The sequence below is a fragment of the Chiloscyllium plagiosum genome, unplaced genomic scaffold (genome assembly GCF_037043375.1).
Source record: "Chiloscyllium plagiosum isolate Xiang-an unplaced genomic scaffold, Cpla_swu_hap1 HiC_scaffold_47, whole genome shotgun sequence".
NCBI classification, from domain to species: domain Eukaryota; kingdom Metazoa; phylum Chordata; class Chondrichthyes; order Orectolobiformes; family Hemiscylliidae; genus Chiloscyllium; species Chiloscyllium plagiosum.
In genome coordinates, this window is record NW_028270185.1 from 5,875,888 (window position 1) to 5,893,252 (window position 17,365).

At 47.9% G+C, this 17,365-nt stretch overlaps 1 protein-coding gene across 1 annotated transcript in view; it reads right to left on the reverse strand.

Moving 5' to 3' along the window:
• The window catches only part of numbl (NUMB like endocytic adaptor protein), a 130,345-nt gene that overhangs the window by 93,842 nt on the left and 19,138 nt on the right, over positions 1–17,365 (reverse strand). The window contains exon 3 of the mRNA XM_087983866.1: positions 14,806–14,895. Coding sequence (XP_087839992.1) covers positions 14,806–14,895 — 90 coding nt within the window. The remainder of the gene's footprint in view (positions 1–14,805; positions 14,896–17,365) is intronic.

Below are 17,365 nucleotides of genomic sequence, written 5' to 3' on the forward strand. Positions count from 1 at the left end.
ATACATGACCTCTGGTTTACTAGACCAGTGCACTAACCGCTGAGCTATGGGGCCTGGCCGAAGTTGAATCTCAGAGAGTGGGGATAAAGGGGTCTGTTTCAGGATGGCAGCCGGTGACTAGTGGGTCAGTGTTGGGACCACCACTGTTCGCGTTATACCTTTACCATCTGGACGGAGGAACTGAGGGCGTTGTCACTAGGTTTGCAGATGACACAGGAATCAGTGGAGGGACAGGTAGTGTTGAGGAAGTGGGGAGGCTGCAGGAGGACTTGGACAGGTGGGAGAGTGGGCAAAGAAGTGGCAGATGGAGTACAATGTGGGAAAGTGCGAGGTTGTGCACTTTGTAGGAGGCGGTGACTATTTGGTAAATGAGGAAGACCGAAACTCAAAGGAACTTGGGGGTCGTAGATCAGGATTCACTCCAGGTTAATATGCATGGTTCCGTTGGCATTTGGGAAGGCGAATGCAATGTGAGCTTTCATTTCGTGAGGGCTAGAGTACAAGAGCAGGGATGAGGCGCTGATGCTGTATAAGGCTCTGGTCAGACCGTACTTGGAATATTGTGAGCAGTTTTGGGCCCAGTGTCTATGGAAGGATGTGCTGGAGTTGGAGGGGGGGTCCAGGGGAGGTTTACAAGAATGATCCTGGGGATGAAGGGCTTCTCATATGCGTTGTGATTGAGGACTCTGGGTCTGTACTTGTTGGAGTTTAGAAGGATAATGGGATGAGATCCGATTGACAGAATGCTGGGAGACCGGGTTGGAATGGACATGGAGAAGATGTTTCCACCACTCAGACCCGAGGGCACAGCCTCAGGGTGAAGGGACAACCCTTTCGAACAGAGATGAGGAGGAACTTCTTCAACCAGAGGGTGGGGAATCTGTAGAATTCATTCTCGCAGATGGCTTTGGAGGCCAAGTTATTCAGTATATTTAAAATGGAGATAGATAAGTCATTGATCAATAAAGGGATCAATGGTGATGGGGAGAAGGCAGGAGATTGGGGTTGAGAAACATATCAGCCAAGACTGTTTGGTCGGGCAGACTCAATGGGCCGAATGGCCTAATTCTGTTCCAGTATCTTATGGTCTTATAGGATCCATCAATATAGAGTGTCTAAAGTTTGGGAGAAGATTTGTAGCTCGGGTGCTCGTTGGTGTGGTTCTGTTCGCCGAGCTGGGAATGTGTGTTACAGGCGTTTCGTATTCAAAAGGGCCACAACACACTGCAGTACACCAGAACTGCAAAAAGAGGGGGAAGAACACCTATACAATGTATTCGCCAAAAATGGATACCCGCGCAATTTAATCAACAGATGCCTCAGGGAAAGACAACGGAACGAGGACATGCCACAACCCAAAGGACTAACCACACTACCATACATCAAGAGCATTTCCGAACTGACAGCCAGACTACTGCGACCACTAGGACTCATAACAGCACACAAACCAACAGCCACTCTCAGACAACAACTCACCAGGACGAAGGACCCGATACCCAGCATGAGCAAAACCAATGTAGTGTACAAAATCCCATGCAAGGACTGCACAAAACACTACATAGGACAAACAGGAAGACAGCTAACGGTCCACATCCATGAACACCAACTAGCCACGAAATGACACGACCAGCTATCCTTAGTAGCCACATACGCAGATGACAAGCAACATGAATTCGACTGGGACAACACTACTATTATAGGACAAGCCAAATAGAGAACAGCCAGGGAATTCCTAGAGGCGTGGCACTCATCCACAGATTCAATCAATAAGCACATCGACCTGGACCCAATATACCGGCCACTGCAACGGACAGCTGGAACTGACAACCGGAAGCGGCAGGGACAGACCACTATAAATGCTGGGGAAAACATCACAGAAGCGCTTCACAGGAGGCTCCCAAGCACTGAGGTTGTCACCTACACAGGGGACGAAACGTCTGCAACACAAATTCCCAGCTCGGCGAACAGAACCACAACATAGAGTGTCTATAGAGTAGTAGGTAGTTACAGTAACCAAGAGGTTTATTACATGATAGTAATAAACTATATTTGGCGAGACATCATGACTGGGACCTTCTGGAGGTGGTACAAATCTGTCCGCTCCCTCTGAAAGTTGGAGTAGGACTCCCTGTCTCCACTGTCTGTCACGTGAACATTAACCCCTTCACAGCCATGACCTTATACGATATCGCTGTTTGTCACGGCTAGCTCTGTGTAAATTGGCTGCCACATTTTCTACGGTGCAACATGACTTAATTGACTGGGGACAGCTGTCAGCACACCTATAAATGCAAGTCCTTCATTTACAGCCTTGTAAACCATGCAATAATTTTGGAGACAGATTGTAAAACGTTGGCAGTCTGCGTGTGGACGAGCCAGTCTCAGCGTTAGTATGCACATCCATTTCAAAGCACTGCTTACCAGACTAATGCGCTGCATTCCTGATAGAGCTTACTTCTGTCATAAATCCAAAAGGATTAGTAAAGATTATTTCTAATGGGACTTGGGACTGGTTCAAAACTCACTTAGTCTTTCAGCACAGCAACTGCAGCTGGAAGAGAAGGTCCAGCCTTTTTAATCACAGATGGGATTGTCACAGGCTGGGCTGGCATGGTAATCAACTCTGACGTGACTGCTTCACATGAACAGGCTGTGGCTCAATGGGGAGTACACTGACCTTCACAGATTTTAGGTTCAATCCCCACTCCAGACTCGACAGTTACAGGAATGCTGTACTGTCAGAAATGCTGTCTGTCTGCGAGACATCTTAAACTAAGGACCTGTGTTTGGACAGAAAAGAATTTGATTGTACTGTCTGTGGTTGAGTTCACTGCGGGGTCAATATTTCTCACTAAAACCACAAATTAGCTAATCACAAAATACTGCACTTTCCAAATTAGGTTTCCAGTAAGATTCAAGCTCCATGAATGCAGAGCAATGACCATCTCTGACAAAAGATAATCCAATCATCGCCCTTGACATTCAATGGTGTTAGCATCATCGAGTTCCCCACCGTCAACATGCTGGGAGTTACCATTGACCAGAAACTGAACTGGACTCCCCATGTAAAATATAAGAAGGTCCCTCAGGCAGCACCTTCCAAACCCACGACCCCTTCCATCTAGAAGGACTAGGGCAACAGATACATGGAAACACCACCCCCTGCAAGTTCCCCTCACCATCCCAACTTGGAAATATATCGGCTTTCATTCAGTGTCACTGGGTCAGATTCCTGGAATTCCCTCCCTCAGGGCATTGTGGGTCAACCCACAGCACATGGACTGCAGCGGATCAAGCAGCAGCTCATCCCCACCTTCTCAAGGGGCAATTAGGGACGGGCAATAAGTGTTGGCCCAGCCAATGACATAAACGCAAACTCTTTACTCTATCCTAGAAGGTCAGTTGGAAACGACAGTGTCTGAACTCACTGGGCTGTTTCTACAACCTTTCATGGGATATGGGCACCGTCAAGGGGACGACAATGCTGCGGGTCTGGAGTCACACACAGGTCAGAAGGAATTTCCTTCCTGACAGCACATTGGTGAACCAGATGGGATTTATTCCAACAAAAAAGACAACTGCAAGGGAGAACCAGTGTATTTGGATCTTCAGGCAGTTTTTGATAAAATCCCTCATAAGAGTCAGTGGGCAAAATGAAAGCACGTGGGATTAGTGGGTAATATTGTGTACAGTTTTGGTCACCACACCAGCAGAAGGATGTGGATGCTTTGGAGAGGGTACAGAAAAGGTTTACCGGGATGTTGCCTGGTTTGAAGGATTTTGGCTGTCAGGAAAGGTTGGATAGACTGCGTTTATTCTCACTGGATTGCAGGAGGTTGAGGGTTGACCTATTAGACATTTATAAGATTGTGAATGGCATGGATAGGATGGAAAGTATGAGGCTTTTCCCCCAGGGTGGAGAGATCAATTACCAGGGGACACAGGTTAAAGGTGCAAGGAGCTAAGTGTTTTACACGAAGGGTGGTGAGTGCCTGGAACACGCTGCCAGAGGAGGTGGTGGAAGCAGACACAATAGCAGCATTCAAGAAGCACCTGGACAGATACAGGAATAGGGAGGGAATAGAGGCATATGGCGCCTGTAAATGAAGACAGTTGCGGTATGGAAGGGTTGGAGGGCCAAAGGACCTGTTCCTGTGCTGTATTGTTCTTTGTATGTATTGGCATGGATTAAGAATCAGTTGACAGACAGGAATAGAATGAGAATAAATGTGTCTTCCTCTGTATGGCAGGCTGTGACACGGGGGTGGCACGGTGGCTAGGTGGTTAGCACTGCTGCCTCACAGCGCCAGGGACCCCGGTTCGATTCCAGCCTCGGGTGACTGTCTGGGTGGAGTTTACACATTCTCCCCGTGTCTGTGCGGGTTTCCTCCCACAGTCCACGGATGGGCAGGTGAGGGAGGATTGGCCCTGGGAAATTGTCACAGGGAAGTGTAGGTTATGCGGATTAGCCACAGGAATTGCAGGAGTAAGGTAAGTGGATGGGATGTTTAATGGGCCGAATGGCCGCTTCCACACTGCAGCGATTCTATGATTCCAGAGGCGAACTGCAAGAATCCGGGCTTGGGCACTGGCTATCCATGAGATATATAAATGACCCAATTGGGGGAATCGACAGCAATGTTTCCCAAGTTGGCTGATGGCAGAGAACGCTGTGAAGGGGATGTGAAAAGACTTCAAGTCGAGTGAGTGGGCAGACACATGGCAGATGCAGCACACTGCGAATAAATGTGACGTTCTTCACTTGGAGTGATAATCAGATGGCAAGAGCAATATTTAAACTGTGATGTATTTAGAAATGTGGATGTACAACGGGATCTAGGATGTTTGTGTGCACCAGTTAGCGAAAGCAGACAGGCAGATGTAGCAAGCAATTCTGAAGGTATGTTCACTTTCATTGCAAGAGGATCTGAGCTCAAAAACACAGTGAAGGCAGCGTTTGGTATGTTCCCCTTTATTGGTCAGAGTATTGAGTACAGGAGTTGGGAGGTCACGCTGTGGCTGTACAGGACATTGGTTAGGGCACTTTTGGAATACTGTGTGCAATTCTGGTCTCCCTGCTGTAGGAAGGATGTTGTGAAACTTGAAAGGATTCAGAAATGATTTACAAGGATGTTGCCAGGGTTGGAGGGTATGGGCTATAGGGAGACACTAAGTAGACTGGGGTTATTTTCCCTGGAACGTTGGAGGCTGAGGGATGACCTTATAGAGGTTTATAAAATCGTGAGGGGAATGGATAGGGTGAACAGACAAGGTCTTTTCCCCAGGGAAGGGGGAGTCTGAAACTGGGGGGGGGCATAGGTTTAGGGTGAGAAGGGAAAGATTTAAAAAGCACCTAAGAGGTAACATTTTCACACAGTGGTACGTGTATGGAATGAGCTGCCAGAGGAAGTGGTGGAGACTGACACAATTACAACATTTAAAAGGCATCTGGATGGGTATATGACTAGGAAAGGTTTAGAGGGATATGGGCCAAGTGCTGGCAATGGGACTAGATTAATTTAGGGTATCTGGTCAGCATGGACTAGGTTGGACCGAAGGGTCTGTTTCCGTGCTGTATGACTCTATGATTTTATTGCGTCTTGAGACAAGTGAGTTCTAAAGACATACCATCCCTTTCACACTTCTGTGATAAATGGGCGAACCCTAATTTTGAAATGGTGGCCTCCCTCTGCACCATCGTCACTCCTAAATTCTCCCATAAGAGGAGACAGCCTCTCCACCCCCTGCCCCCAGTCAAGTCCCCTCAGGATCTGACATGTCTCCTCTTCCTGTGTTTTTCTGCACTCCAGTGGATGTAAACCCAGCCTGTCTAACCTTTCCCAACCAATCCAATACAGGTATTTGTCTCCTAAACCTTCTCTGAGTGATGTAAATGTGATGTGGGAGGTGATGGTAACGTCACTGGACAGGCGCTCCAGAAACTCAGCTTAATGTTCTGAGGTTGTGAGTTCGAATCCCACAGCGGCAAATCATAGGATCCCTGCAATGTGGAAGCAGGCCATTCGGCCCATCAAGTCCACACCGACCCACCGAAGAGCATCCCACTACCCTATCCCTGCATCTCCCATGGCTAACCCACCTGGCCTGCACGTCCCTGGACACTATGGGGTAATTTAGCACGGCCATTCCACCTTAACCTGCACATCTTTGGACTGTGGGAGGAAACCGGAGCACCCGGAGGAAGCACATGCAGACAGAGGGAGAATGTGTAAACTCCACACAGACAGTCACCCGAGGCTGGAATCGAACCCGGGTCCCTGGCACTGTGAGGCAGCAGTGCTAACCACTGAGCCATTGTACAGCCCATAATGGTAAAGTTTAATGAAAATCTGGAATCTAAAAAAAAACTGAGCTGTTGGCATCACTGTCAATTGTGTTAAAAACCTGACTGATTTGCTAATGTCATTGTAAGGAAGTGAAATCTGCACCTGGCCTGGCCTATATGTGACTCCAGACCCACAGCATTGTGGTTGACAATAAATGCTGGCTTGGGGGGGAGGTGATGGTATGGTGGTAACCCGCACCAATCAACCCCACCTCCCCGTGGCCGAACATTTCAACTCCCCCTCCCACTCTGCCGAGGACATGCAGGTCGTGGGCCTCCTCCATCGCCACTCCCTCACCACCTGACGCCTGGAGGAAGAACGCCTCATCTTCTGCCTCGGAACCCTCCAACCCCAGGGCATCAATGTGGACTTCACCAGGTCTGTACCGCCTGCCAACAAGGTCATGGCTGACCTGTATCTTAATTCAACTCACATTTGGAGATTGCTGGAGAAACTCAGCAGGTCTGACTTCACCAGTTTCCTCATTTCCCCTCCCCCCCCACCTTATCCCAGTTCCAACCTTCCAGCTCAGCACCGTCCTCATGACCTGTCCCACCTGTCAATCTTCTTTCCCACCCATCCACTCCACCCTCCTCTCTGACCTATCACCTTTACCCCCACCTCCATTCATCTATTGCACTCTCAGCTACCTTCCCCCCAACCCCACCCCCTCCCATTTATCCTGAGGCTCCCAGCCTCATTCCCGATGAAGGACTCTGGTCCGAAACGTCGATTCTCCTGCTCCTTGGATGCTGCCTGACCTGCTTTTCCAGCAACACTCTAACCTAGACTATTAATCCAGAGAGTCGAGAGTGTGGTGCTGGAAAAGCACAGCAGGTCAGGCAACATCCGAGGAGCAGGAGAATCAATGTTTTGGGCAAAAGCCCTTCATCAGGAATATTAATCCAGAGACCCAGGCAATGCTGTGGGGACCTGGGTTCAAATCCCACCACGGTAGATGGTAAACTTTGAAATCGATTTAAAAAGAAAACAATTTGGAATTAAGAGTCTAATGATAACCGTGAGTCAGTTGTGAAAAAGCAAGTCGCCATCTGGTTCATAAATGTCCTTGAGGGGCGGGGAAGTTGCCATCCTTACCTGGTCTGGTGTACATGTAACTCCAGACCCAGAGCAATGTTGATTCTTAATCTAAACCCATCCCTTGAATGAATAAATACAAATTTTTTAAAAAGTCTCCATTCGGTTCTGAAACAATCTGTGGACAGAAAAAAAAGAGAGAACAGGTGCTGAAAAGTGCAGTCCCCAGCCAACTGCAAATCTCCGTGACACCGCAAGGGGTTTCTGTGTTATTGCACGTGCCTGCTTCTCCAGATGCCACTTGGCGCTGGGTACTTGAAGCAGAACAAAAGACAGCAGGGGAGCGAGCAGGAGTCCTGTCGATGTGTCCACGACAGCAATGACACAGACTCTATCCCTCCATAGCCCACCTGTCCCAACATTTGGTGATGTATTTGTCACCGAAGCTGTTAGTGTTTGTAAAAATACAAAAAAAAAACTGCACCTGTCTGAATCTCAGAACATCCCAAAGCATCTCACAGCCAGCGAAGAGCTTTTTATTTTGCAAATGTGGTCACTCAAAGACCCGAAATAGAGTCAGAGAAATGCACAGCGTGGAAACAGACCCTTCGGTCCAACCCGTCCATGCCGACCAGATATCCCAACCCAACCTAGTCCCATTTGCCAGCACTTGGCCCATATCCCTCCAAACCCTTCCTATTCATGTACCCATCCAGATGCCTTTTAAATGTTGTACCAGCCTCCACCACTTCCTCTGGCAGCTCATTCCATCATTTGTCACTCATTCCAAATGACACCCCCATCCATTCTCAGCCTCTGCTTTCCAATCTCTCCATGCCTCCTCACCTCTCTCTCTCTCCCTACTTCTGGAGCCATGGAGATCTCACCCCGATTCCCATCACTCCACCGCAGGTCCTGAAAACTATCCTGGGGTTTCTGGGCTGCAGATGCCGGGAGTGAGAGTCAATAGATGTGGAGCTGGAAGAATACAACAGGTCAGACAGCATCCGAGGGGCAGGAGAGTCAACACTGCCAGCTGAAACGTTGACATTCCTGCTCCTCGGATGCTGTCAGACCTGCTGTGCTCTTCCAGCTCCACATCTACAGTAGAACCTCGATTATCGGAACATCAATTATCTGAATTTTGGATTATCGGAACAAGATCTCAAGGTCCTGTAAAAATGGCATTAGGTAACTCAGCATTTGGTTATGGGGTAAACAGCATTATGGCGTGCATTGCTGGATAACCAGGAAATGTTCGAATAATTGGCACTCATAAATTACCGCTTGTCTCTGGTTATCTGAACGATCGATTATCTGAATAAAATACTGTTTCGTTCGGACAATCGATCGTTCAGATAATCAATCATTTGGATAATCGAGGTTCTAATGCACTGACTTCAGCAAACCCCAACCTCGAATAGCTCCTTTTGTATCCCCCTTTCCCAAACGGGAAAGTAGTGGTTTATCTGCAGGTTTATCTGAAACCCCTGAGGGGGGGGGGGGGGGATGCAGTCTGAATACTGGGCTGTGGACATTGACTGCGACGTGCATTTGGATGGTGTCTTTGAGCCACTCCCAAGCCACGTCAGAGCAACGCTGTCAATCATTTATGTCAATGATTCGGATGTGCACGCAGGAGGTGTGGTTTGTAAGATTTTTGATTATACCAACATTCTTGGACAGCCAAGGAGATAACCTCAGAGCACAATGGGGACGTTCATCAGATGGGCCAATGGGCTGAGGAGTGGCAGATGGAAATAGATGTGAGGTGTTACATTTTGAAAAGGTAAGTCAGGGCAGGACCTACGCACTTGATGGTAAAGTCCTGGGGAGCGTTGCCGAACCAAGAGTTCAGGCTCATAGTTCCTTGAAAGTGGAGTCGCAGGTAGACAGGACAGTGAAGAGTGTCTTTGGTATACTTGCCTTTATTGGTCAGTGAGATATCATGTTGTGGCTGTATAGGACATTGGTCAAGCCACTGCAGCATTCAATTCTGGGCTCCCTGCTACAGGGTGGATGTTGTTAAATGTGAAAAGGTACAGAATACATTTACAAGGATGTTGCCGGGCTGGAGGGTTTGAGCTAGAGGGAGAGTGTGAAGAGACTGGGGCTGTTTTCCCTGGAGTGTTGGAGGCTGAGGGGAGACCTCATAGAGGTTTATAAAATCATGAGGGGCATGAATAGGGTGAACAGACAAGGTCTTTTCCCCAGAGTGGGGGAGTCTAAAACTACAGAGCATAGGCTTAGAGTGAGACAGAAAAGATATAAAAGGGACCTAAGGGGCAACTTTTTCACACAGAGGGTGGTCCGTGTATGGAATGAGCTGCCAGAGGAAGTGGTGGAGGCTGGTACAATTACAACATTTAAAAGGCATCTGGATGGGTATATGAATAGGAAGGGTTTGGAGGGATATGGGCCAAGTGCTGGCAAATGGGATTAGATTAGGTTAGGACATCTAGTCGGCATGGACGGGTTGGACCGAAGGGTCTGTTTCCGTGCTGTACATCTCTCTGACTCTATGAAAACTTGACAGTGTGCCATGGAAGGAGATACTGGGACAGGCACCCAAACGCTTGGTCAAAGATGTCGACTTTGAAAAGTGTCTGTAAGGTGGAAGGCTTAGGGAGGGAATCCCAGAGTTAGGAGCCTAGGCTGATGAAGGTAATGGTGCAGTGATTAAAATCAGAGGAGGCTTCGAAGGCCAGAATCGGAGGGGGGGGGAGAGGGCTCAGGGAGCTAAGGTGGGGAGGGAGACAAGGCTACAGAGCGATTTGAAAGACAAGAGTGAGGATTTTACAAGGGAGGTGTTGTCAGACTGGGACCCAAACAGAGTCTGGCAGCGCTGAATGAATTGGACCTTTGGGGTGAATTCGGAGACAGGAGATACATGTGTATCAGTGTTTAGAGGCAGGATATATGACAACGAGAAATCCAGGCGAGACAGTAAAATATTAAAACTATTAAATCTACTGTGACCTCGCTCACAGTCATCTGTCATTTTATAATCGACTGAGAGAGAGGCAACACTGCCACTTCTGAGCACATTCAAGATTGCTGACCAAAGGACATTGTTATTAGGCACATTTTCTAACCAACTGTTTGAGAGATGTTTTTGTGTACCTCTGGAGCAGGGGGCTTGCTGGCTCAGAGGCAGGACATTTCCACTGTACCACAGAAGTTTGTTGACCTCAGCAAGGTATTGCTCCAAGTCTAACCTTCCAATAGACTGGGGTTTTGTGTCAGTGGGAGAGAGTCCGTCAGTGTGTGTGTGTGTGTCTATCTGTCTGTCGGTGTATTGTGCCTGTCTGTGGGCGTGTCTGTGTGTTGGTGTATTATGTCTGTGCGTGTGTATGTGTTTGTGTCTATTCATATGTGTGTCTCTGTGTGTCTCTGTGTATGTCTGTGTGTGTGTGTGTCTGTGTGTTGGTGCATTGTGTCTGTATGTGTGTATGTGTGTCTGTGTGTTGGTGTATTGTGTCTGTATGTGTGTGTGTGCGTCTGTGTCTGTGTGTGTCTATGTGTTGGTGTATTGTGTCTGTATGTGTGTATTTATCTGTGTGTGTCTGTGTGTTGGTGTATTGTGTCTGTATGTGTGTATGTGTCTGTGTGTGCGTCTGTGTGTTGGTGCATTGTGTCTGTACGCGTGTGTGTGTGTTGGTGTATTGTGTCTGTATGTGTGTGTCCGTGTGTGTGTGTCTGTATATTGGTATATTGTGTCTGTATGTGTGTGTGTGTGTCTGTGTTTTGGTGTATGTGTCTGTATATGTGTATGTGTCTATGTCTGTGTGTCTGTGTGTTCGTGTATTATGTCTGTGTGTGTATATGCTTGTGTCGATGGTATGTGTGTCTCTGTGTATGTCTGTGTGTGTGTCTGTATGTATATTATGTCTGTGTGTATATGTGTGTCTGTGTGTATATTGTGTCTGTATGTTTGTGTGTCTATCAGTATGTGTGTAATGTGTGGTTGTGTGTATGTGTTTGTGTCTGTGTCTGTGTGTATTTTGTGTCTGTGTGTGTGTATATATGTCTGAGTATGTATCTATGTGTCTGTTGTATGTGTGTGAGAGTATGTGTGTATATGTCTGAGTATGTGTGTGTGTATATGTCTGAGTATGGGTCTGTGTGTGTGTGTCAATGAGTATGTGACTGTGTCTGTGTGTGTGTATATGTCTATGAATATGTGTCTGTATGTGAGTGTGTGTGTGTGTCTATGAGTATGTGTCTGTGTGTGTGTCTGTGTGTATATATGTCTATGAGTATGTGTCTGTGTGTATATGCCTATGAGTATGTATCAGTGTGTGTGTGTGTGTGTATATGTCTATGAGTATGTGTGTGTGTTGTCTCTGTCTGTGTGTGTATATGTCTATGAGTATGTGTCTGTGTGTGTGTGTGTATGTCTATGAGTATGTGTCTGTGTGAGAGTGTGTGTGTGTGCGTGTGAGTGTGTGCATGAGTGTGTAGATGTCTATGAGTATGTGTCTGTGTCTGTGTGTGTGAGTGTGTGTGTGTGTGTGTGTGTGTCTATGAGTATGTGTCTGTGTGTGTGAGTGTGTGCGTGAGTGTGTATATGTCTATGAGTATGTGTCCGTGTGTGTGAGAGTGTGAGTGTAGTTTAGGGAGGAGGGAAGAGAGGGGCTAATTAGACCAAGCCAGATAACTATAACTGAAACCCGTTGCTGCTTTGTGAGGCTGCAGCAGTGAGACAGGGGGAGTTTAACTGGGGCAATAGTGCCCAGTGTTGTCAGCTCACTTACACGGATTTGAGGGGAACGGCAATTGGACTCAAGGTCGCCTTGTTTTACCCCCAGGAAGTCAAGTCTGACTGTGGTGGAAATAGAGAGCTGTGGTGGGGGGATGGGGAAACCAACCCCAACTCCCAAACAATGAGCAGGCTTGATTCTCATGTTGAAAATTCATCCTCATTTTGAAATGAATAAACTCCTCTGTCCACATTTGGGAATGGAAATTACTCATGTAAGAACAACTGGTCCTCTTCCAGCTGGTGTTACAGTGCCTCCTCTTGCTAAGAGGTTGTAATTACAGGTTTAGGTTGGCAATCCTCATTAGACACACATAGGTGGGAATTTGTAATGGGAACAATTATAATGGGAAGCATTTGACGAACACAGATTGCCATGCTGGAGACTGGAGGTAGACTGTGTTGTGAGTTACTTTCATGGGCATTTTTCTCTGCCTTTACCCTATCCAAAAGTTCATCCTCGCTACAATATTGCACTGAACATGGTCTGATCCAAACCACTGTCCTTCCTTATGAACCTGATTGTGTCGGCTTTTAACTCTGGAAGGCACTACAGCTGAACCCAATTCACAGAACTGCTGTCACACAGGAGGCCATTCAGCCCATTATGCCTGGGCTGACTCCGAGTATGAGCAATTTACCAGGTGGCATTTTCCCTCTTACTTCCCATATCTCTGCATCCTGTTCCTTTTCCGATAGCAATCCAATTCTCTCTCTCGGAAGGGTCATTTGAACTTGCCTTCCCTGCACTTTCTTTTTAAAGAATCATCGAATCCTTACAGTGTGGGAACAGACCATTCAGTCCAGACAGTACCTCAAAAGAGTATCTCAAAAGACTCGGCCTCCTACAATGTCACCCTGCATTGCCCACAGCCAACCCACCCAAACCTGCACGCTCTGGTAAATTTAGCACAGCCAACCCACCCAAACCTGCACGCTCTGGTAAATTTAGCACAGCCAACCCACCTAACCGTCACATCTTTGGGAGGAAACCCACACAGACATGGAGAGAACATGCAAACTCTACACAGACAGTCAGTCACCCGAGGGTGGAATCAAACCTAGGTCCCCAGCACTATGGGGCAGTGCTAACCATTGAGCCAGGTGGATGTGGGTGCTGCAGGTTAGAGTCAAGATTAGAGTGGCGTTGGAAAAGCACAGCAGGTCGGGCAGCATCCGAGGAGCAGGAGAATTGACGTTTCGGGCAAAAGCTCTTCATCAGGAATTCCCGATGCTGCCTGACCTGCTCTGCTTTTCCAGCACCACTCTAATCTTGACTCCAACCATTGAGACACCGTGCTTTTAGGGTGGGACACTCTGGAATCCTCACCACTCACTGATCAAAAACACTCCTCCCCGCGTCTGCCTTTCTGATTTGGTCAACGACCCTAAATCTCCTTCTCGATGGCTCCTATTGCCGATGTGAATTTTCCAAAGCAAGTCACAAGCTTGGGTTACGAGGCAGCGCTCAGGAGCAGAAATCCCAGCCGGTCTTGGCCTGTCCCCTCTCGGACTCTCTCACACAAACAGTAGCAGCAGCTCCCACTGAGAATGTGACCGGGATCTCAAGTGCTTCTTTCCCGTCCCTGACACAAAGGATTATTTCGGGAAACGTTTGCCAAATTCCCTTTATCCTCCTGGTGACCTAAATGCAGACAGACCAGGGATAAGAAGGGAGGCCTTATAGCCTCCTGAATCAGCCACAGTCCACGCACTGAGTTCCTTGGGAGAGCATGCCATCCCTATTCTTCGGACCGATTACAGTAAATAGGCGCAAACCATCAAAGGTCAATCTGTGGACAAGACGCTGATTGAAAACAGTCTCCAGTGAGCCGTGCGTCATCAGAAAAGGATGTCAGATAGAATTACACAGAATTGCATTGCACAGAATCAGATCATGTGAATCCTCAGGAGGAAGTGGTGGCAGAGACTAATTACCCAGATGTGCAAACAACAGCATGGAGAGGCACTTTCTCCCCCGTGATCTTAAACTTCAACACACATCACTAAAATACATTTCACCAATCACTTAGGCTATTGCTACTTTCTGTTTTAACACAAGGAAGGGTGGCAGCCAGTCTGAACACAGGGAGCTACATGGAGAGTCAGACAGGGTGGGAAACAGACCCTTCTCTCAACTCAGTCCACGTAAATACACAAAGTGCATGTGCGAGGCTGAGGGGTGACCTTATAGAGGTTTATAAAATCATGAGGGGCGTGGATAGGGTGAATAGACTCTCCCTGGGGTGGGGAGAATCCAGAACGAGCGGGCATAGGTTTAGGGTGAGAGGGGAAAGATATAAAAGGGATCTAAGGGGCAATGTTTTCTCGCGTGTATGGTGGTGCGTGTATGGAACGAGCTGCCAGAGGAAGTGGTGGAGGCTGGTACAATTGCAACATTTAAAACACATTTGGACATGTACATGGATAGGAAAGATTTAGAGGGATATGGGCCAAGCGCAGGAAAATGGGACTAGATTAGTTTAAGATGTCTGGTCGGCATGGACGAGTTGGACCAAAGGGTCTGTTTCCATGATGTATAACTCTAAGTGACTGTCAGTATCCATGGCAACGTTCCCCAGTTTGATTTAGCTACAAGTGGGCTCGCTGGAGTGTCCTGCAACTCCCTCCCTCTTCAAACCTCACCAAAGAACTTACAGGTCACCCTGGAACATCCACTGGACCTCGCCTCCCGCTGCTCTCTGGACATGTCGATCGATAGAGTGTGCTTCCTTCCACGGGCGTCACCTGAAAGAGCAGGGCCGAGGGTCAGCGCACGTCACCAAGTCCCCACACCCCACCCAACCCAGGGGTACGAAGGCACTGGCCTAGTGGGTAATGCCCCGTCTAGTGGGCGAGAGAGGCAAAAACAGAAATTGCTGGAGAAACTCAGCAGTTCTGGCAGCAACTTTGGAGAGACGAAGCAGAGTTAATGTTTCCTTTAGAACTGGATCCCGAAACACTAACTCTGCTTCGTCTCTCCAAAGTTGCTGACAGACCTGCTGAGTTTCTCCAGCAATTTCTGTTTCTGTTTCGGATTTCCAGCATCGCAGCTTTTTATTCTGAGACATGGCAAATGATGAAATTTGAGTTCAGTCCAACGATGGAATTAAACCTCTAGGGACAAAGTGAACCTATTATAATAAATCCCATAAAGCAGAAATTGCTGGAGAAACTCAACAGGTCTGGCAGCTTCTGTGGAGAGAGAGAAACAGAGTTAACATTCCGAGTCCAGTGACCCTTCTTCAGAATTTCTGTTTCAGATCGCCTGCAGTTTTTAAAATCTTCTGTCATAAAACTCTATCTCGTTCACTAATGTCCTTTAGGCAAGTCAATCTGCTGTCCTTCCCCAGTCGGATCTAACATCTTCAGCTGCTTCATCAATGACCTTCCCTCCATCATAAGGTCAGAAGAGGGGGATGTTCGCCGATGACTACACAGCGTTTCAGCACCATTCGCGACTCCTCAGATACTGAAGCAGTCCACGTTCAAATGCAACAATATCTGGACAATATCCAGGCTTGTGTTGACACGTGGCAAGTAACATTTGCGCCACACAAATGCCAGGCTGTGACCATCACCAATACGAGACAATCTAACCACTGCCCCTCGACATTCAGTGGTGTAACCATCACTGAGTCCTCCATTACCACCATCCTGGGTGGGGAACCATTGACCAGAAGCTCAACTAAAGCTGCCATATAAAGACAGTGGCTACAAAAGGAGGTCAGAGGCTGGGAATCCTGCAGCGAGTCACTCAGAAAAGATTTACAAGGATGTAGCCAGGGTTGGAGGGATTGAGCTACAGGGAGAGGTTGAACAGGCTGGAGCTGTTTTCCCCGGAGCGTCGGAGGCTGAGGGGTGACCTTATCGAGGTTTATAAAATCATGAGGGGCATGGATAGGGAAAACAGACAAAGTCTTTTCCCTCGGCGGGGGAGTCCAGAACTAGAGGGCATAGGTTTAGGGTGAGAGGGGAAAGATATAAATGTGACCTCAGGGGCAACATTTTCACTCAGAGGGTGGTGTGTGTATGGAATGAGCTGCCAGAGGAAATGGTGGAGGCTGGTACAATTACAACATTTAAAAGGCATCTGGGTGGGGATATGAATAGAAAGGGTTTAGGGGAATATGGGCCAAATGCTGGCAAATGGGACTCGATTAATTTAGGATATCTGGTCGGCATGGATGAATTGGACCGAAGGGTCTGTTTCCGTGCTGTACATCTGTATGACTTTATGACTTTATGACTCCCCAAAGTCTGTCCATCATCGACAAGGCACAAGTCAGGAGTGTGAGGGAATACTCCCCACTTGCCCTGGATGGGGGCAGCTCCAACAACACTCAAGAAACTTGACACCATTCAGGACAAAGCAGCCCCAGCTTGATCGGCCCCACATCCACAAACACCCACTCCCTCCCCCACCAACGCTCAGTAGCAGCAGTGTGTACCGTCTACAAGGTGCACTGCAGAAACTCACCAAAGATCCTCAGGCAGCACATTCCAAACCCATGACCACTTCCATCAAGAAGGACAAGGGCAGCAGATACATGGGAACACCACCCCCTGCAAGTTCCCCTCCACTCACCATCCTGACTTGGAAATATATCAGTGTTGCTGGATCCAAATCCTGGAATTCCCTCCCTACGGGCATTGCAGGTCCACCCACAGCACACGGTCTGCAGCAGCTCAAGAAGGCAGCTCACTCCCACCTTCTCCAGGGGCAATTAGGGACGGGGCAATAAATGCTGGGCCCAGCCACATCCTGTGAATCCCTCTGGGGAATTAGGGATGGACAGTAAATGTTGATACAGCCAGTGACATGCCCCGTGAACAAATAGAGGAAAAGATTATTAATCGATGCTGCAAGTGAACCTCTGTCTTGCGTTCACCCTCGGGAATTTCTCTAGCCTCCCCATGAGTGTGATTTTTACTTATGAGTGTGAACCGTAATGATCTAGAACTTTCTGCCCACGCGGACAGCAGAGTTGGAGACAATGACTAAATTCAGGTGGAATCAGTCTGGCCCTTGACGGACAATGGGAGTGACTGGATTGATTCAGGGAGTGCGGGCATTGGCTCAATGGACCGAGTGGCCTCCACATCAGTCATAAAGGGACTCCAATAACCAGCCAGCATGGGAGTGAGCTCCACTTAATTGCTCCCGGGGTAAAGACATCTTTCTGAACTCCCTACCTGATTTATGACTAGTTACATG